Source organism: Nyctibius grandis, chromosome 5, assembly GCF_013368605.1.
Source record: "Nyctibius grandis isolate bNycGra1 chromosome 5, bNycGra1.pri, whole genome shotgun sequence".
Classification (NCBI taxonomy): Eukaryota; Metazoa; Chordata; class Aves; order Nyctibiiformes; family Nyctibiidae; genus Nyctibius; species Nyctibius grandis.
The window spans coordinates 70,852,417-70,874,430 of NC_090662.1; the positions used below are offsets into that span (position 1 = coordinate 70,852,417).

Genomic DNA, 22,014 nt, shown 5'->3' on the forward strand with positions numbered 1-22,014 from the left:
TTGTCTGTTTATCTATCTGGAAATGAGCAGTGGCTTCTGGAGTCCTCCTTTCTTTTTTCAAATCCCAGCACTGCATTGTGGTTTCTCTACGTTCCCCTTTTCCTTCCCTGCGTGCGTTTTCTGCCAGGCTTTTAAAATCGTAGCTGGGACTCCACCAGCTGATGCATTCGCAATGATCCAGGAAAGGAATTTGAATGACAAAAAGCCAAGCTACATAAACACTTCATGGGTTTTGATTAGCTAATTGTTAAATTAGGGTGAATATGCTTACAGTGCAAAATTAAAACAATGAAACAAGCTGGGTTTTCAATCTAATTGATTACCTTGTAATTTAATTTGTACTAAGCAGCTTGATAAATGAGATTAAATATTGCAGAGGAAAACACTGATTGGACACCAAGCATGGGAATATATTTGCATTCTGGCAATTTGTAGTGAATGCTGGCAAAGAACAACTGAACTGGTATTTTTTTTCTTAATTTCTTGTGGTTTCCAAAGGAAGGTTTTGCTTTGTTACACATTTACAAAATGGCTTAAATTATCCTTTTTTTGCCTTTCTCTTTGTTTAGCCCTGTGTTTTCCCACCTTCTTTATCTGCTCCCTGCTTTTCTCCTTGCTTCCTCCCCTGACCAGCCTGTTTCCTCTTTCCTGCCCTGGCCACTTCTCTCTCCCGAGCCCTCTCACTTTTATCCCGGCTTCCTGTGAGCTTCGTGCTTTTCTCTGTCCTCTGTGTCCTACCTGACCTGCAGCGATCCTCAAAGGAGGGCACAGTCCAAGTCTTCAAGTGCAGATCCTACTCTATTTGTCCTCCTAACTTCAGGCTTTAGCTAAGTGATAAGTTGTTCTTACCCATAAAGCAGATTTCAAAAGAATTTGTTTGCTTTCTCCAGGCATTTGTTCCTGTTTTGCTGACCTCACCATTGTGTCAGTATTTATTTGTAAAAATCACGCATTAGGAGTGTATGAAAGTGGTTCATTTGTGTGCTCCTGTTTGTGGCACGACTTGTGTGGGCACTGTCCTGTGGCCTCCATCACCAACCCCTCCGTCAAGCTGTGAACTGCCCAGGGTTTGTCTGCCTGGTGCTCTGGTTCTCCTAATTTATAAATAGGACTACTGTTTGCTTATTCACTAACATTAACATCAGTTTTTAAAGAAAATGTGACTTTTATATATATAAAATATATATATATATATAAAAAATATCTTTTTATATATATAGTGCAAAGAGGTATCCTTTTGCTGAATCTGTATATGATGATAGAAGTCATTGTGGTTTTAAGTAAAGTATTTTTTTTAATGGGAAATAATCTATCTTTTGTACTGAGTGCTTCATATTATATGTGCTTTTTCCACCTCCCTACATGTTGGGTACTGTTTTAAGGCTTGCTGTATTTAATGAAGCTTTTTTTTTTTTCTTAGTCAAGCCAAACAATTGCACTTTCAAGTAGTATAGGGCAGCATCTCTGCAGTGCATCTAAATGAGCGAGAAATGAGTCAGCAATGAGCCATCCACACACAACACTGATGTTATTTAAACTTTGCAAGTAGTAAAAGCTCTTCTTTTACATATGAAAATCTGAAACAAGCAGTTACTATACATTAGGTAACCTAATATAGCAAACCACTGACAGGTGCAGTGAAAATGTTAACCACTTGTGTTCAAATACATTCATTTTCAAGAATAAGTGTGATGGACAATCTGTGCTTAAAAATGCTTTCTTAAACAGGACTTACATGCTAGGGGGACTGAGAACCTGATGGACGAGTCTCCTGAGTACTCTGAGCAGAGGCTCAACTGGTGCAAGGTGGTAAAAGGGCAATTAACTTCTTTCAGTTAATATAGCATTTTGAAATATCTATGCAGAATTAAAGTGCACAGGGAAAAATATGTGTCAAATCCTTGCATCCTCTATTCTATTTACTCTGCCCTGAACAGTGTTATTGTCTCAAGGGAGTCTGCAAATTAAATACCACTTAGAACAGGGGTTAGTCAGGGCTTAAGGGGGGTGATGGTGGCAAATTGCTACCGCTGTTTCTTGCAGAGGGTGGCAGCTGTGGGTACCACCCTTTAAAGTCACTTCATTTCATATAATCTGATGAGACAGCCTGTCAGTGCAAGACCACTCTCTGCAAGGCATTTTGCTCATTTTTGTCCGCTTGATCAGCAGTTTAAAAGCTTTCCTGTTCAGCCCTACACCAGAGGTGGAAAAGGTGCATTAGGGTCTATTTGAGCCTTCATCCTCCTTACCATGGAGCAATGTGTGCAGAGCAGATTCGTGGTGCAGAACCCCTCCCCTGTCAGCCCATCCGTGATCAGGTGGAGATTGGTTTTGACCCTCCTTTTAATTTGTTCGGTCCAACGCGTGTTTGACGTGGAATCTCTGTGTAGTCCCACACAAACTACTTCTGAACCCAAGCAGATTACATGTGCAGTTAAATACTGTGTGTATTTAATGTGTGCAGGCTGCGTGGGTGCTTTAGGGGGATTTGGTGGAGGGAGTAGTACAGCTATGTGCTAATTTGTGAATACAGAAACACAGTCAGATAACTCCTCTGATGGAAGTGTATAGGTAAAAGGGGTATTGTCATGATTTGCAGACCTAAGTAGCAGTCTGGCTCAGGAGATTTAGGTTTTATCCTATAGACATTTCTCTCCTTCCTTCTCTCTGTTATCACTGTAAATAGATTGTAAATTACAACAGTGATTTTAATGGTGATGGCACTATTGGTTAAATCTGTCTGTGAGTGAGGTTCTGTACTTACAACAGAACAGTGTAATTCTGCCTGTTACACTGATGTCTGGTTTGGGTAGACATGATTTTTTCATTACTCCATGGAGCTTTAAAAAGGTGGTGGTGGGGGGAAAGTAGGGGGGGAGAGAGAGAGATGTACACGTGGTTGCAGTACAGCATGGCTAGTCCCTGGTGTGAGGCTGCTGTTCTGCTAGATTGGTTTCTGACAGTTCAGCTTTGATGCTGACTACCTTACCATTTTTATTACAGAAATTAAGCATCACAGGTTAAGTATCATCTTTTCCAAGTGTCACCTTTACATTTCCTCCAACCGCTGCAAACCTATTCCTATGCTTGTTGGGTCTAATTTGATATTAAACGATACTGACTTCACTGGCTTCATGTTAAAAGGGTCTTAGTCAGAGGTATCTGCATTTCATTTCTCTATATTGAACAGAGCAGAGTCTTCCGTGGTCCCTCCTCTGAAATATCACTGCTTTTTCGCATTCTCTGGAGGTGAAGAGCGTTCATCTTTGGACATGGGAGTTAGATACGGGCAGACTACCAAAACGAGCCTTTTCTCCCTTCTCCACACAGTCAGCTCGTCCCTGGGCTCTGCCTCACAGCGCCCGAGCTGCGGCTGCTTCGTCCCCAGAGGCCTGGTGCTTGCAGCAATACCTGCGCTGTGAGGAATAAATGAAACGTGCCAGCAGCCCATTCTCGTGGCTCTACAGGCAAAAAATAAAGGGGAGGGGGCATTTTTGGGTGAGGGAGTACTCGGGCAGCACCTAGGCCTGGCAGCAGCGCTGTGTTGCACTCCCAGGTGCCAGGCGGCTCGGGGCTCGCCCCCGCCCCAGGCCGGGACCAGCCAGGAGGGCTTCGTCTCCTCTGGCATCCGCTCCACTGGTACATGGGCGGTAGTGGTTTAGCTGAAAAGCCCAAGACTAAGGGCTGACAACAAGCAGGCGTTTGCCTGCCTGAGTACAGCTTTCCTCGCTGCTTTGGCAGCGCCGGGGCTGAGGCGTGAATAAGGCAGCAGGTGATGGCAGGGCCAGGAGAGGCACTGCATGGGATTTCGGCAACCCAAGGGAGGTGGTGTGGCCACTGGGGAGGGCTCTTACCCCCTCTTTAGAATCACTTTGAGTGACCCAAGGGAGAGGAGGAGTAATTTAAAATGTGATCTCTGCTGATGAGGGGCGGGGGGGAAGGATTATTGCAATACTGAAGCATTATTTTGGGAAAACTCTATGTGGCCCAGTGAAGAAAAGGCTTTAAAAGATTTAGCTGCTTAATCCTGCTTATCTGCTGTTAGATCTTCACCAGATCTCCCGGAGAGATTCAGAGCAGCATCCGAATGCACAGACCTCACGCAGTGCCCTGGCAGCTCCATCTTCCCTAGCTTAAGGGGCCAAGGAAGAAGGAGCGCGTAGCTCCCTGCATGTGTAATTGCTCCAGCTGATGAGCAGCAGTCTTCTTTTCATAAACGGGCAACGATCTTTACATTTGTGTGCTGAAAATGTTCAAATAGTTCTGATTAATAATCTGGAGAATGATCTGTGCCTTCTCCCAGGTGGAGGACAGGGCTGGAATTAACTGAAAATGGTTTAGTGAGGGTGTATTACTTGTAATTATTCCATGGCTTTCATCCTGCGTTCACCTTCGGTGAGATGTGTTCCCTCAAAGGGCACTTGTAGCAATTCTTAAATCCTCCAGTAACTGCAGGAATGCAGGTGGAGAGGGATCAAAGCTTTGTCTAGAATTCAGAAAATATCATATAAATTGGAGCAGAAAAATATGATATGGGTAATAGTCGATCTATAACTTAACTTTCCAATGTATTATTGGCATTCTATTGTGTGAAATGTAAGTCTGGTACTAACTTGAAATATAAGGAAGGTCTCCAGAGCCAGGTAGTTAAAGGCACTTTTACGTCTGCTGTCCTCTGTTTGAGGGAGTGTTTTTTCTGCTGCATTTCTACTTGTTCAGGTTATTAAAATGTAGGGTTTTATTTCCCCCCTCTCAGTCATCTAATGAGGTGTTGGATGTTGCTTCTGAAAAAAAGTGGTGACTTGTTAAACTCACAGGCTGTATATTTTTAAGACTTCTGAGGAGGTGCAAAGACACTTATGTCAGTAATGTATTCCTCTGAGAAGGTATCAGCATTTGCTGTGCAGACACCTATTGGGGTGTTGTGTTTAGTTACTAGAGACTTGAGACTACATTGCTTTAAAAATAAATTTCTTGTGATATGGGATGGTGAGGTGCTGAACCATAATTGCATGCAGACCCAGGTGTTTATTTCTTCCTTTGTACTTGTTTTCTTGACATTATTTGGGAGATAGGAAGGGACTTCCATTTGACCATAAAAACTATAGTTCCTGTGACTTTTTTCCTTTTTTACCTGTCTGGTTAGCCAAAATTTGGTCTTTGGTTGCATCACTGGAGGAATTGGTGGAGATAGTTAGGTACATGTATGCAAAGTCTTTCTCTCTGGAAACAGGAGGGTTTGATTACCAGGGGTCACATGCCTGCACTTTTCTTGGGTCAGGTTCCCCTTCCTGTGCATCTCCGACAGCTTGCGGGACCTGTCAGGACCCAAGTGCAGCTCTGTGCAAGGATTTCCTCCTGCAGGCGTGTATCTGTCTATGTGTTGCCAGCTGAAACTCCTTGGCCAAACAGTTCAGATCCCAGATCCTATTTGTATGTGTTCCTGTTTGGGGTGCACACAGAAATAGACAGGTTTGGGACCTGGAGACTGCTGTCCTTGCCAATACCACTTGCGTGGAGGGGCTCACCAAGCACATGCTTCTGTCTTTGATGTGGGCATCTCTAGGTTTCCCTCTACATAGATCTATCAAAGGCAGAGAGCCCAAATCCCCAGGGGCTCTGCCTGTTGATCACAGCTCCTGTAGAAAAAGCCATCTCACAGCAGTCGTTCTGGCGTGGTGCCTGGCATGGACACTTCAGTCTGGAGTACAGGGACCAGGATGGAGACAGGTTTTAGAGGGTCCCTTTGACTCAAGTACTGAGGTTGGGGAGTGTGGGGTGTTGTATTCTTGGTGGTATTTCTTTCTTTTTCTTTCCTTTTTTTCTTCCAGATTTAGTTTATCCTTTCAAGTTCTGCTAAGCAGTTTCCTCCCGTAGGTAGAGCCTTGTTCATACATACTGCCAGGCACTGGAGCTGGAGCGCTGCCCTGGGCAGGCTATGTGTTCTGCTTCACCTTGATTTTGCTCTTCAACTTCTCAGTGCAGGAAAGAGGCAGAACAGCTGACTTCATGAAGCAACTGAAAGGCTATATAGTTAAAGGCTTTTTTTTCCTGTATTTGAAAGATATTTTTAATTTTAATAAACACACACACAGTAATTAATATAATTCTGAAGATCACAGAATCATAGAATCATTTAGGTTGGGAAAGACCTTCAAGATCATCAAGTCCAACCGTTAACCTAGCACTGCCAAGTCCACCACTAAACAATATCCCTAAGCACCACATCTGCACAGCCTTTAAATACCTTCAGGGATGGTGACTCCACCACTTCCCTGGGCAGCCTGTTCCAACGTTTGATAACCCTTTCAGTGAAGAAATTCTTCCTGATATCCAATCTAAGACTCCCGTGGCACAACTTGAGGCTGTTTCCTCTCGTCCTATCATTTGTTACTTGGGAGAAGAGACCCACACCCGCCTCGCTACAACCTCCTTTCAGGTAGTTGTAGAGAGCGATAAGGTCTCCCCTGAGCCTCCTTTTCTCCAGACTAAACAACCCCAGTTCCCTCAGCTGCTCCTCACAAGACTTGTGCTCTAGACCCTTCACCAGCTTTGTTGCCCTTCTTTGGACTCTCTCCAGCACCTCAGAATCACAGAATCAATCAGGTTGGAAGAGACCTCTGGGATCATCGAGTCCAACCATTGCCCTGACACCACCATGTCAACTAGACCATGGCACTAAGTGCCATGTCCAGTCTTTTCTTAAACACATCCAGAGATGGTGACTCCACCACCTCCCTGGGCAGCCCGTTCCAATGTCTAATGACCCTTTCTGAGAAGAAATGCTTCCTAATGTCTAACCTGAACCTCCCCTGGCGAAGCTTGAGGCTATTTCCTCTTGTCCTATTGCTAGTTGCCCGGGAGAAGAGGCCGACTCCCACTTCACTACAACCTCCCTTCAGGTGGTTGTAGACTGCAATAAGGTCACCTCTGAGCCTCCTCTTCTCCAGGCTAAACAACCCCAGCTCCCTCAGCCATTCCTCATAGGTCATACCCTCCAAACCCTTCACCAGCTTGGTCGCCCTCCTCTGGACTCGCTCCAACACCTCAACATCTTTCTTGAAGTGCGGGGCCCAGAACTGAACACAGTACTCAAGGTGCGGCCTCCCCAGTGCCGAGTACAGAGGGACGATCACTTCCCTAGACCGGCTGGCTACACTATTCCTAATAGAGGCCAGGATGCCATTGGCCTTCTTGGCCACCTGGGCACACTGCTGGCTCATGTTTAGCCGGCTGTCGATCAGCACCCCCAGGTCTCTTTCCGCCGCACCGCTTTCTAACCACTCTTCCCCCAGCCTGTAGCTCTGAGTGGGGTTGTTGTGGCCGAAGTGTAAGACCCGGCACTTGTTCTTGTTGAACCTCATGCCGTTGGTCTCGGCCCATCTATCTAACCTGTCCAGATCCCTCTGTAGGGCCTTCCTACCCTCCAGCAGATCGACACTCCCACCCAGCTTGGTGTCATCTGCAAATTTACTGAGGGTGCACTCAATCCCTACGTCTAGATCATCTATAAAGATATTGAACAGCAGTGGCCCCAAAACTGAGCCCTGGGGAACACCGCTAGTGACCGGCCGCCAGTTGGACTTTGCCCCATTCACCACCACTCTCTGGGCTCGGCCATCCTCAATGTCTTAGCCTTCATGTATTAAGATACTTATTTTTAATGCTTGATAGGTTGCTAGCTTTATAAATAATGTATTAACTTATTTAATGTCTGCACCAGTTGAGCATTTTTGTTTTCAAGGATTTGACAGAAGGCTATGGTATTATTAGAAACCCTTCAATCGGACTAGAAATTCCTTGGGACAGAGTTATCTTGGTTTGTGTTTTGTTATATTATCTGGCATGAAGGAGTTTGGACACTTGGGAGCTTTAAGGTTGCTCAGTTTCAAACCTGGTTACCAAGAGGCTGCTTTCAGGCAACAGCTTCAGATGAGGAAAAAATTTGACTGGACGTATATGAACATGTAGCAAAAAATACAGGCTTTCTATGGTACTTAGAAACCCGATGCAAAAAAAGATATGGTGAAGATAGCAACATGATTAATCCCAGGAAGTCAATATTGTCTATAACCTTTAAACATAGGTGCACCCAATATCACAGTAGTTACTATGGCAATGATGAATTTCTCTGAAATAATTTCTGTAAGTACCACAGGAAGTAGAGAAAGGAGAATTACCACCTCTCACAAAAGAGGAAAATTTTAGAAGTTGTTACTTAAAATACATCATTGTATTTTCTTTGTTCTTACAGACACCATTTTTACCAAATTTCAGCAAATGCAGCAAAAAACAGTGTTGTTGGATAACTAAGTACAACTGATGAAATGATCTGCATTTTGGGTAACACAGGAGCTCTCACTGGATACCCTGGCAGGCAGCAGGCATGTGTCCATAAGGGCTTTTGTCCCCTGGGTGTGTGCTGGCCACCAGGCAGTTTCCCACGGGGAGGTCAGGCACCAGCAATGTCCAAGTTTGTACTTTCACTTCTCCCACTGCAGACCTGTCAGATGTCCTCTGGCTCCCAACCCAGGCTTTCCCTACTGATTTTTTTCCACTCGTGTGTCTTCTCTCTCTCTCTGACTTCCCAGCCGCTGGGCCAGTCGCAGCACCACCACGCAGCGAAGGAAAGACCGCCTGCGGCAGCACTCAGAGCACATTGGGCTGGACAACGATTTGAGGGAGGTAGGTGGCATCATCTGTGGGTGACATGAGCTTGTGATCCAGGAGGTGAGGTTTAGGCAAATGATGCATTGTTACTTCGGGCAGCTTTGTTGCTACCATAAGGTTTGTGTGGGTCTCTGCAGCCGTTTCATTTACATGCTGCTTGACACAGATGCCTGTGTATGTTGTACGATTTCAAAGTACACAATATAAATAAAATGCTTTTATTATTTTGGAATGAGTCAGGCCCTTTGGCATCAGGAAAATGGCTTATTTGCTGATACAGGCCCCAGGCGTGTAACCACACACAGAGAGCAGAGCCCTGGTGCCTGCCTGGGTGCAGCTGCCGAGCTCTGGCCAGGGTGAAGGTCTCTGCAAAAGTCGGGTCCTTGAATAAATGCCAGCGCTGTAGAGGCGAATGAGGCAGGACTTTTTTCTTTTGTAAAGGAATTTTTTTTCTCTCTCTCTTTTACGTAGATTCCTGACATGAGTAAGCCTACTTGAAAGGTTAAGACTTTGGGGCCTTTTTATGCCTAAAGCTTGGAAACTCCCATGCATCTTGTAAATGTCAGTCACATACATGCATTTCTTTCCCATCTTTTCAATTTCTCATCCTTCATTACATATTTTCTGCCATATTTTTCCATTGATGTCCATGTGCTTCTTTTGTATGTCACTAGCAAAAATAAAACATTCATGCTGTTTTGTGGTAAATCTTGCTGAATAATGTTGGCCGGTGTTGGCTTTTGCACTCCAAAAGAACCCAAATGGAGAAGTGGACTCTTGAACCACAGCTTCAAATGATGTTTCATGGAAACACAGCAAAACAGCACTTGTACGTGTTTGTTGCTATTTTTGCTGACGTGGCTTTGCAAGTATATTTCAAACGTTGCCTTGTGTGTATATCTCAGCAGAGCCTTTTCGATACCGTGTCATGTACTTACTTTCTTCTTTTTTTTGGCTGTGGATCATACGCATGCTTCTTTTGCTTTGTCTCCTCTTTCTTTCTGGCTATTCTGCCACTGGGGCATCTGCCTCCGCTTAGCCCTCGGAGGAGCTTTTGCTTCGTCAGAACTCAATGGCCTTCTGGGAGTGGGATCAGGGACCACCCCCTCCTGCACGGCCTCCTAAAAAATCCTTCTCTGAATGCTGCCTGGTATGTTTTAGTTTTTCTTGTTGAAAGCTGCTCTTGAGATGTTGTTAGCGTGAGGAACCGCTGTCTTTGCTGCGTCTCAAACCTCTCCCTTTCTCGTAGAGTACGAGCACGTCCCTGTAGCGCTTGGAAGTGTGGTTGTAATCAGAAAAGTAGCTGGAAATCAGCTCTAGGCTTCCACACCAGCTCCCTGGCAAATATGACGCCTCCAAGGCTGAAAGATGAGAATTTTGGTTTGCTTCATTTTTTCCCAGTGGATTCCCAGCAATTCAGCTTAGGGTGTCAAATCCAAAAAGCATTGCTTTCTGACTGCTGGATCATCGCATCCCAGTGTGGAAAGAGGGTGGTGGTGTGTGGGTGCTGATGAATAGGCAAAGGGCAATCAATGGGGTCTTTCATCACACCCTTATTCTTCTCTTGAACTTACAAGAGTTAATAATTTTTTATTTTTTATTTTAGTGTAATAACAAGACATACAATTAATAAAGTAAGGTTATCCGTGTTTTATGCTCTTCAGACTATAACCACACTTTGCATTTTATTCATCCCTTTACATTTAAAAAGAAATATTAGATTTCCTAATTATATACTCCCTGTATTACTTTTTCACTGTTTTCGTTGCTAATTTTTGCACTGAGTTAGATGGAAGTCACCTGTGAGATTGCTTGCTGAATAACACGCTTTCATCATCTGTGATTTTATTTTTATTCCCACATGTAGTTTTTCAACTATTTTTGAGTCCTTACAGTATCAGTGAAACTGTAATTACCTAGCTGAGCACTTCTGTTGAACACAGCTTTCCATGGCAGAACCTGATGTTCTTGTCTGACCTGTGGGACTCATGTTAAGTGGTTCATGTCCAAATTTTGTATTGAAAAAATCCAAATGTGTCAGAAAAACTGTACTGTGTACTCCCCCATTACCAAAAAAAAAATTGAGGAATTTCAATTAACTTCATTGGGTTTGTATTTTGCTTTTGATAAATAAAGTATTTTCTCCCTAGACAGAAAGCTCTGCAAATGCAGCAGCCATAGTGTCCTCTCAGTTCCCCAGCTGAGTCACTGGAAGGGGTGTGATCTGCTCCTCTTGAGGGAAAGGCAGTCGTTGTCACATCCGTCCCTCAAAGAGGCAGCATTAACTGGATAAAAATCCACTATGGAAATGGAACATTCCCACACCAGGCTACGAGCACTGTGCTTCAAGACTTTTATTTGGCAACATTCTATTCTTTTACTCTTTTTAACAAAAACTTTATGAATAATGCTTGGGCAACTTTTTGATAGGCTTCATATTTGCACACCTCAATGTGGCCAGCTTCGCTTTGCTCAGCATGTAGCCCTCTCACTGATGTTGGGGGCAGAGGACACTTTGTTGATTGGTTTGGGTTTTTTTTTGCTTAACAAAAAAAAAACAATAAAAAAAGCCCTGAACAATAAGGCAGTGGAGCAGGAAGGTTCAAAGGTCTTTTATTATAGCTTGGATCCTTTTTTTCAAGAGCATGCCAATTTTTGTCCATACTTCTCAATTACTACCTCACAGTAAAAACATGAATGATCCTAAATGTCAGTTTTGTTTAAAACAAGCTTCGCTTGTAATTGAGAAGTTAATTGAGAATAAAATTAAGTCTGATTTCCCCCCCTCTCCCCCCCGCCATAAACTGTCCAGATGAAAAGTAACGGATGGAATCTTTCTCCTTCACTAGGTATATTTCTGTTTCTTGTGATTTGTTTTCAAAGGTTTTTTTCCCTTCATGTACAGTCTGCAACAAATTAGACAACTGGTTTTTAATTTTTTTAAATTTCTTTTTAAGTCAATGCCAGTAACAATGGAAGGAAACTTTACTTGATATTTTGATTTTATTGATGAATGAAGGTATCACACTTTTATGCACTTGCTGTTGCTAACTTTGTGCTAGTGGTTAACAGCACAGTTCACTAGCTAACGTTGACTGTTTTGGTTCCACGCAGGAAAATATCTTGTTTTTTCTGTTGTCAAAGGGAGCATTCCACTTCTCCAGCCAGACACCTAAGCATCAGACAAATCATAATGTTGTTCCTAGATTAACACTAGCTCATTCCTTTTCACCAGCATTTGCTTGCCTAGGATTAGGACGAGGAGAATCCCTCTGCCTTGTAATATCTAAAATTATTCTGTTTGTTTTTAGAAATACATGCAGGAGGCAAGGAGTTTAGGAAAAAATTTAAGGCAGCCCAAACTCTCAGACCTCTCTCCAGCTGTGATTGCGCAGACCAACTGGAAATTTGTGGAAGGGCTACTGAAGGAATGTCGCATGAAGGTAGGTCCTCTCGCTTTCCGCCGCCTGCTCTCCCCTTGCTTACACTGAGCCTGACTAGCATCGGCAGATGCTGTCCTGCAAGTCCTTCACAGCTGGAATGCCATTGGTCTGTTGGTGTACCAGGCTATTGCCCTTTAGTGTTGTATTTTTCAACTGCTAGGAAAGAAAGGAACGTATTATCGCTCTTCTCTTTATGCAGTCAAAGTTGGTGAAATGAGTGAAAAGGACAGGAAGGAGAGTCAGCATGATCAGACATCTTAGGGAGGATTTCCTTTAATTGTTGATATGTAAATGTAGTCTAAACGTAACAGGCTCGAGACCCACAGTCAAAAAGGGAAGCATTCAGCACGTGCAACTTTTGTGCATGTTGTTTATGCAGAACAAATGAAGTACAGCAGTTTCTAATACTGAAGAAGCTTTTATAGCCATGGAAATATAATTTCTTTGTGTCAGTTGCAGCTGGTGGTATACTGTATTACCTGAGTTTTAAACTTTTAATAGCTGTAACAAGAAGAAAAAAGATACTGAGTAAGACTGAAAATGTATCTACCTCTGTACTCTGGTTTTGATACCAGTTGGTAATACATCAACAGTGCAGGAACAGGGCAATAGATAAAGGGTATAGAAATAGTATGGAGTAATCATGCAAACTTTTTTTTTAATTATTCTTTTTAATTTACAGGTTCTGTAAAGAGATTTGAAGTTTCTCTGGTCAGGCCGTTAGATTAAGCATGTTTAAGTAAATTCATCTATAAATTCTGTCCCTTATTGGATAACATTCTTGGAAACCTTTGGGGACTTTTCTTTTTATAGACTAAACGCATGTTGGTAGAGAAGATGGGCCATGAAGCAGTCGAGCTGGGACATGGAGAAGCCAACATAACAGGTCTGGAGGAAAATACGTTGATTGCTAGTCTCTGTGATCTGCTAGAAAGAATCTGGAGCCATGGTCTGCAGATCAAGCAGGTTGGTAACTGGAAAGTCAGAACTTTGGGCATATAGTACTCTAGCAAATACTGAATGCCGTCTCTTCCTTTTAAGCTGCTACTCGGTGGTGTCATTCCAGCTTCCAAGTGGGAGGCATCTTTGGGCTCAGAGTCCCTGGTTCATATCTTGTGAGGGCTTGGGGAGTCTTTGGAGGGGTTTCGCTTGGTGGGGTTTTTTTGTTTTTTTTTTTATTTGAGAAGCACCTCTGGAAATTGCAGTGATATTGTCAAATAGGTGTTTGGTTTCTTCTCTTTCAGCCTTCAGAAGGGACACTTGGGGAGGGGACAAAGAAACAAGATGGGTGGTGTGACTGTTAGGTCAGTGAGATGGTCCTCTCCTCTTCCTGAGGTCTCATGGCCCAAGAGAGAAGGATTGATTCTCACTACTGAATGTTTGGCCCACTGAAATGCCATCCCATTATTTTGCCGAGTTCATTGGCCTCTTTTCTTTTGCCCGATTTATTTAAAGCTATGTACTACATGTTCAATTTTCAGGGGAAATCTGCTTTGTGGTCTCATTTACTTCAGTACCAGGAGAGAGAAGAGAAGCAAGAGCATAATGCAGAGTCCCCAGGTGAGTACTTGGCAGTTGACTCTATGAAGGGTCCATCACAGTGAATGAACTTGGGCCCAGGAGGAACACTACAGCCACATGAAACCCATGCAGGATTTTCAAGTGTATTTGGTTGCTAATATCACATTTATATTTTGAGACCTTTCATAATCATTGTGAAGATGCCTTGATGTCTGGACAAAACAGATTGACATTGCTGGAGGCAAATGAACATACTTATTATCCCTGTCTGGAAAATCACTCGATGTCAGTTCACTACCTTCATTCCCTTTTAACCAGCACTGAGTGAGGTGTGAGAAGCAGTGCTTCCGCAAGAGGTGATCTCTGAAGGAGCTGAAGGTGTGGAGATGTGGCTAAGATAGCAGACATTTTTATTTCAGTGAGCATAATCTGTCTCTCAAATCCCAATGTGAATAACTCCATGTTCAATAAATCTTTATACTGGTGGACAGTACAGTTCAGAAGTTGTGTAATTAATCTCTATCCATCAGTCTAGATGCTTAGTTTATGCTTTAGCTTGGCCCTTCACAATCACTAAATTACTTCTGTGTTGTGAGAGAGGTTGGTTTTCTGATGACCTTGAGATCTCCCTGCCCACAGACTGCTGCTGGGTATTGTAGTAAAAGTCTCTGAAGTTTAGTGGGTCATCTTCCAAGGACTCTCCAGTCCTCCAGATCCTGCAGTTGGGAACTTGTATGATCAGTCCTCAAAGACATATCTATGGACAAACTAGTCTCGCTCATGAAAAGACTAGTCTCGCTCATGAAAACACTTTTTAATAAGCCTCAATGAGTAATGCACTAAGCAATCTGGCTAGCAGGCACAAATTCCTGAGAGCAAAATGTGTCACCACAAAGCACTTTGACCAGAATAGTGAAGCACATAAATGTGTGGCATTCTTAGCATCGAACATGCTGCTCTAGCTTAATTTTATCTCGTCCTTTTCAGTTGTGAGCTTCCCATATAAACATATTACTAATAAAACGCATCACCGTACAGATTTGTTAATGTATTTCACATACGAAAGAGGAAGCTGTTAAATTTCTGAGTTCAGTGCTGGATTAAGGAAGGGATCAGTAATGTATTAAGCATTTTTCATTTTGTCTGCTTCTACATTTCCAGGATGGAGTTAATGATAATGCACAGAAACATTGCAGTTACCAGCCACTTAAGATTGTTTTCAGCTGTATGCAAAACAAATGCATTGCAGACCATTACTGTAATTTTGTATTAACTTCATCTATTTTCTCCATTGTAGTTGCTGTTGGAACAGAAAGACGAAAGTCTGATACAGGAATTACTCTGCCTGCTTTGAGGGTTTCCCTGATACAAGATATGAGGTACACAGTTTCCTAAAGCATTAATTGTGGTTTTAATTGTGTAGTATAAGGTAAAGATCCTCACTGGGTTTACAAAGGCTAAGGAGAACTAACCCTTCTCCTTAGCCCACATTCAAATCTACAATGTGTTGCCTTTTTATTTTACAAAACTTTTTTGCATGTTTACTTGATTTATTTTAGCTAAAAGACAATGAAAAACACACAAATTTTACTGGGGTTTTTGTTTTCCCCAGAGGGGTCTTCTAGCAATACAGCCAACTTCTACAAATAAGAGCAGATATGTTGAATTCCTTGGTACTTTGAGTTTGTTTGGTTTTCTTTGTTTTAAATTACTGACCAAGCGAGTACACTTGATATAGACAAAGCAAAGGGATATAAAAACCTGCTCACAATACCTGAGCAATATTCTTTCTTTTCAATTGGCATTTTATGACAAATAGGAATAAATATACAAATTTAGAAATGTAATCAAACCTAGTATTTGGGCGAGTTTAAAGTTGCAATGTGAAGTATGGGCAGGTGCTTAACCACTAAACCACAGAGTTTTAGTGGTTGGAGACTCCTTCCTAAAGGGATCTGAGGGCTCAATATGCAGAGCTGACCTCCATCACAGGGAGGTCTGCAGCCTGCCTGGAGCCCGAATCAGGGATATCACCAGGAAACTCCCCAACCTGGTGAAGGCCACAGACTACTACCCCCTGCTGATCTTCCAGACAGGTGGGGAAGAAGCTGCATCCCGTAGTCTGAGGGGGATGAAGAAAGACTACAAGGCCCTAGGACGGTTGGTGAAAGAGTCTGGGGCACAAGTTGTTTTCTCCTCCCTCCTTCCATTTTCAGGTGATGACGTGGGATGGAATAGTTAGGATTCTCTCTATAAATGCCTGGCTACGAGACTGGTGCTACAGGCAGGGCTTTGGGTTCTTTGATAATGCCTGGTTTTATAAGACACCAGGCGTGACGGTAATACATGGGAAAGGTTTATGTCGTAGGGGCAAAAGGGTTCTGGGACAGGAATTAGCAGGGCTCATTCGGAGAGCTTTAAACTAGATTCGAAGGGGGATGGGGTAGTAGCTGGGCTTGCACCACTGGGGCAACGCTCTAGTGTTGAGGTAGACCAGGAGGCCTCCCATCCCCCTGGGGTCAAATCGGTGTGCTCAGCTCGCTCCCTGAAATGCCTGTACACCAATGCACGCAGCATGGGGAATAAACAGGAGGAGTTGGAAATCCGTGTTCGGTCGGGGGGCTATGATCTAGTGGCAATTACAGAGACTTGGTGGGACGCCTCACATGACTGGAATGTGGTCATGGATGGCTATGTCCTGTTCAGGAAAGACAGGCTACTAAGGAGAGGTGGTGGAGTTGCTCTTTATGTGAGTGAGCAGCTAGAACGTATTGAGTTCTGTCCAGGGGCGGATCAGGAGCGAGTTGAGAGTTTGTGGGTGCGAATTAAGGGGCAGGCTGGCAGGGGTGATACTGTTGTGGGTGTCTATTACAGGCCACCTGATCAGGATGAGGAGGGTGATGAGACCTTCTACAGGCAGCTGAGAGCAGTCTCTCAATTACGGGGCCTGGTTGTTGTGGGGGATTTCAACTACCCTGATATTTGCTGGGAGGCCTACTCAGCCAGCCATTCTCAGTCCAGGAGGTTCCTCCAGTGCATTGATGATAACTTTCTGATGCAAATGGTGGATGAGCCAACTAGGAGAGGAGCGCTGCTGGATCTTATCCTCGCTAACAAGGAGGGTCTGGTTGAAGAGGTGAAGGTTGAGGGCAGCCTTGGTTGTAGCGACCATGAGATGGTAGAGTTCAGGATCTCATGTGGCAGGAACAGAATAGCTAGCAGAATCACAACCCTGGACTTCAGGAGGGCCAACTTTGGCCTTTTCAAGCAATTGCTAGGGGAAATCCCATGGGACAGGGTACTAGAAGGTAAGGGGGCCCAAGATAGTTGGTTAGCATTCAAGGACTGCTTCTTCCGAGCTCAAGATCAGAGCATCCCAACAGGTAGGAAGTCAAGGAAGGGTACCAGGAGACCTGCATGGTTAAACAGGGAACTGCTGGGCAAACTCAAGTGGAAGAAGAGGGTGTACAGATCATGGAAGGAGGGGCTGGCCACTTGGGAGGAATATAAGTCTGTTGTCAGAGGATGTAGGGAGGCAACTAGGAAAGCTAAGGCCTCCTTGGAATTAAACCTTGCAAGAGAGGTCAAGGACAACAGAAAGGGCTTCTTCAAATACATTGCAGGTAAAGCCAACACTAGAGGCAATGTAGGCCCACTGATGAATGAGGTGGGGGCCCTGGAGACAGAGGATAAAAAGAAGGCGGAGTTACTGAATGCCTTCTTTGCCTCTGTCTATACTGTTGGAGGCTGTCCTGAGGAGCCCCAGACCCCTGCGGCCCCAGAAGAAGTCAGGATAGAGGAGGAATCTGTCTTGGTTGATGAGGGCTGGGTCAGGGACCAATTAAGCAACCTGGACGTCCATAAATCCATGGGCCCTGATGGGATGCACCCGCGGGTGCTGAGGGAGCTGGTGGAAGTCATTGCTAGGCCACTCTCCATCATCTTTGCTAAGTCGTGGGCAACGGGAGAGGTGCCTGAGGACTGGAGGAAAGCGAATGTCACTCCAGTCTTCAGAAAGGGCAAGAAGGAGGACCCGGGTAACTATAGACCGGTCAGCCTCACCTCCATCCCCAGAAAGGTGATGGAACAACTTGTCCTTGGTGCTGTCTCTAGGCACATCAAGGATAGGGGAATCATTAGGGGCACTCAGCCCCTTGGTGAAGCCATGCTTAACCAACTTGATAGCCTTTTATGAGGACGTAACCCGGTGGATAGATGATGGTAAAGCTGTGGATGTGGTCTATCTCGATTTCAGTAAAGCGTTTGACACGGTCTCCCACAGCATCCTCGCAGCTAAACTGGGGAAGTGTGGTCTGGATGATCGGGTAGTGAGGTGGATTGTGAACTGGCTGAAGGAAAGAAGCCAGAGAGTGGTGGTCAATGGGACAGAGTCCAGTTGGAGGCCTGTGTCTAGCGGAGTCCCTCAAGGGTCGGTACTGGGACCAGTACTATTCAATATATTCATTAATGACTTGGATGAGGGAATAGAGTGCACTGTCAGCAAGTTCGCTGATGACACAAAACTGGGAGGAGTGGCTGACACACCGGAAGGCTGCGCAGCCATTCAGAGAGACCTAGACAGGCTGGAGAGTTGGGCGGGGAGAAATTTAATGAAATATAACAAGGGCAAATGTAGAGTCCTGCATCTGGGCAAGAACAACCCCATGTACCAGTACAAGTTGGGGGCAGACCTGTTGGAGACCAGCATAGGGGAAAGGGACCTGGGGGTCCTAGTGGACAACAGGATGACCATGAGCCAGCAGTGTGCCCTTGTGGCCAAGAAGGCCAATGGCATCCTGGGGTGTATTAGAAGGGGTGTGGTTAGCAGGTCAAGAGAGGTTCTCCTCCCCCTCTACTCTGCCCTGGTGAGGCCGCATCTGGAATATTGTGTCCAGTTCTGGGCCCCTCAGTTCAAGAAGGACAGGGAACTGCTAGAGAGAGTCCAGCGCAGAGCCACGAAGATGATTAAGGGAGTGGAACATCTCCCTTATGAGGAGAGGCTGAGGGAGCTGGGTCTCTTTAGCTTGCAGAAGAGGAGACTGAGGGGTGACCTCATTAATGTTTATAAATATGTAAAGGGCAAGTGTCATGAGGATGGAGCCAGGCTCTTCTCAGTGACATCCCTTGACAGGACAAGGGGCAATGGGTGCAAGCTGGAACACAGGAGGTTCCACATAAATATGAGGAAAAACTTCTTTACGGTGAGGGTGACCGAACACTGGAACAGGCTGCCCAGAGAGGTTGTGGAGTCTCCTTCTCTGGAGACATTCAAAACCCGCCTGGACGCGTTCCTGTGTGATATGGTCTAGGCAATCCTGCCCCGGCAGGGGGATTGGACTAGATGATCTTTCGAGGTCCCTTCCAATCCCTAACATTCTGTGATTCTGTGATTCTGTGTGCTCTGTAGGAGATCACAGCCTGACTCCGGAGAGCTTTTTAGGAAGTGTTGGTTGGGAACTGGAAGGATTGGATTAGAGAGTAGGGAGAGGTGGAGGCTGATGTGACAGCACCAGGCAGTTGTTCTTCAAGGCCACTGCCAGGTCAGGCCACTGTTTTGACACTTCACTTGCTATGACACTAAGGATTGCAGTGGGGTAAAAGTGCCATGAAAAGAGGGGAGGAGTAATGCGGTAATGCTCATCTGTAAAGAGCTGGTAGCAATGCTAGCGATTAAATGTGCGAGGCAACATGAGTATTGTTTCTTGTAATACCATGTCCTTCTTCCACATAAAAATATGGCAAAAAAACTTATAGTAAAAATAAGATTAATTGTAGTTTGTTCACAAAAACATGATTACAGTGATGTGATTTTTACCATTACAGATATTTTTTTTTCTGATGTGAGATCCCACAGATTAGTCAGACATTTCTGAAAGAAAATGACTGTACTTCCCACCTGCAGTGTGCAACCTTTTTGTCTGATGCTCTGTAGTTTGAGTCTTGTGCTCTGATTTTGAAGAATATGACATGCCACATAAGGCTAAAACAACATGCAGAAGAGGGAGGGAGAATATATACAGTGTAATTAGGGGTATAATGCCAAGAGGTCATTTTGAACACGTGTCTGTCATTTTAGCATCCCTCTCATGGGACATGGCAGCTCTTTACTTAATTTAGTCCTGTGAGGCTGACGGGCATGTAGAGGGTCAGCCTGAGGAAAGGATGAAGGAGGATCTGGAGCGGAAACTCACGTGCTGGGAGGGGATTGCTGACAGAGGAGGCCGTGTGTGCTTGCTGCTGCGTGCATGCGTTTTGTCTTCCACGTACTTCCACTTGACTACTGAAAGCCCAGCATGGATCTGAGCTCTCTTGCTTGAATCACAAGAGTGTTTCTGCTGCTTTTCAGAGAAAAAGCACAGAAGCAGAACACTGCCTTTTGTAATATCTTGGGTATTTCGTGATTGTCCGCAAACGTGTCTGGTCATAGAAAATACTGGGCAGATGGTAAGTTGAATTTGTCATCCATAATCTCGTGGCATACTTTCTCCTGCTTGGAAGGAATGCTGCTTAATATTTGTTTGCACACACAGGTTTATGCTGAAGTTAGAAGGATGGGTAATTGTTAAATTGCCAGGGTTGCAGTGCTAACTGAACTAATGGCTAGAGGATTAAGCCTTAAGCACAGCTTGTTTTTGATGGCTCATGCAAGGTTATGTAAACAACTTAAAAAGCAGGGCTGGATCACAGTCATGCTCTGAATGTGGGATGAGCCTGTGGTACAGGTAACATGGTGTGTCCTCAGCCTCCCTCGCAAAGCCAGGCATCTTAGATGTGGTAAGGAAGATGCTCAAGATGTTTAGTTTAGTTCTCTGCATGGAGAGTCTCTGCACAAGTGTGTTTGGGGTATGCCCTTCAGTTTTTCCCCCAGGCAAGTATCTGCAGCATCTTTCCCACCCTTCTTCCAGCTCTCCTGCAGACTCCTGCTGCAGCCTGCCTCTAGCATGGCCTCATCCCTCGGGCACATGGCTGTGCGTCCAGTCAGTGCTAAGGCAACTCCCCGAAACCTTTGGTCCAGCTGGGTTAAGTTTCGGGTCCTTTCTTTCTGGGCAAACTCTTCCTTGCTACCAGCGCTTGCTTTCATGCCCATGTTGTGCCTCCCCTCCTGCAAGGAGCTTGCAGCGGAGGGTGCAAGCCCCAGGCGCTGGGCCCACGGCAGCGATGCTTAACCTGCTGCAGTCAAAAGAAGCTGGGTTAGCAAAGACCTGCTACCTACACGGGACGAGCTAGTACGGCTCATTTCTGACTGCGCTGGTATCGGGAGCAGTCACACCATCCTCGGGGACATGGTGATACTGAGCAGCTGTAACCTCTTCTGTCAGCATAGCTATTTGCAGAGGGTATGTCTCGCCATACCCCAGGCTTACATTTGACAGGGAAAATAGATTTTTCTTTATTACTAATGGGATTAAAAGCAAGTCCCAACCTAGGGAGTTGCATTGAAATTGCTGTTCAGTGCCCTGACAAGAAGAGTTTGCTGTGTGACGGTGAGCACACAGTGCTTACACTTAGGTCACCGATAAAAATAGAGCTGTTCTGACTCTCACAACTGAGAGCGAAATAAATCTGGGTTCCTGAATGCTTTGTTCTGTTAACTCTGCTTTTGCTGACAAGACTGATTACTGAATCTTTTTAATGTTTCTGGCAAGCTGCATGGTTGCAGATCCTTATTTTTCCCAAATGCACAATTAACGCCAGTCTGGTCTGAACCAGAAACAGGTAATGAAGAGGTACAGAGCATGCAAGGAATAAAGTTGAGTCCATCTGTACTTGAATCTTCTCACAGTAAAATAACATACTCTTCTAAGGGTTTCCTATTAGATGTAACTCAAGCCAAGCACTGGGGCAGAAGGGGAGGGAGGGAGGGAGATGATGGTCTGTACTTTGATCTTCCGATCTCAAAAGACTTGAAATGTCTGAGGAGAGTGTCTCAACACGATGTAGTCGGGTGTAGGGCACCTCCTGTTTCTCAAGGACTTCATGTCATGTGCCCAGCTGTCTGGGCTGGAAGGTCTAATTCTGGTGGCCACAATCTGAGCCAGGAAGGGCTTTCCAGCGCCAGGAGCCAGGCTCTCGGCAGTGCTTCAGCTAGTCGGCATCGCTGCTGACAGAGGGAGGCTGCTGAGCTTGCTTATAAAGGGCAAGGACTTGTGTGTGAGTGTGATGTGCCCTCCTGGGTTTGTTTTACAGCTCACTGAGAGTTAGTACTTCTCACGTCAGTCAGAGAATTATCCATGTGTCGCATTAGGAAACGGGAGAAAAGTTTCTTTTTTAAAAAAAAAAAATCTCTTTTTTTCCTTTTTTTTCTTTTTTTCTTTTTTTTTTTAAAAGGGGTTTTAAGTAACGCAGGTTTTGCCACTGGCAAGCTACCATTACTCTTATT

At 44.7% G+C, this 22,014-nt stretch overlaps 1 protein-coding gene across 1 annotated transcript in view; it reads left to right on the forward strand.

Moving 5' to 3' along the window:
* The window catches only part of DENND5B (DENN domain containing 5B), a 123,708-nt gene that overhangs the window by 86,014 nt on the left and 15,680 nt on the right, over positions 1-22,014 (forward strand). The window contains exons 8-12 of the mRNA XM_068400547.1: positions 8,592-8,685; positions 11,982-12,113; positions 12,927-13,079; positions 13,595-13,673; positions 14,932-15,013. Of these exons, the coding sequence (XP_068256648.1) occupies positions 8,592-8,685; positions 11,982-12,113; positions 12,927-13,079; positions 13,595-13,673; positions 14,932-15,013 (540 nt within the window). The remainder of the gene's footprint in view (positions 1-8,591; positions 8,686-11,981; positions 12,114-12,926; positions 13,080-13,594; positions 13,674-14,931; positions 15,014-22,014) is intronic.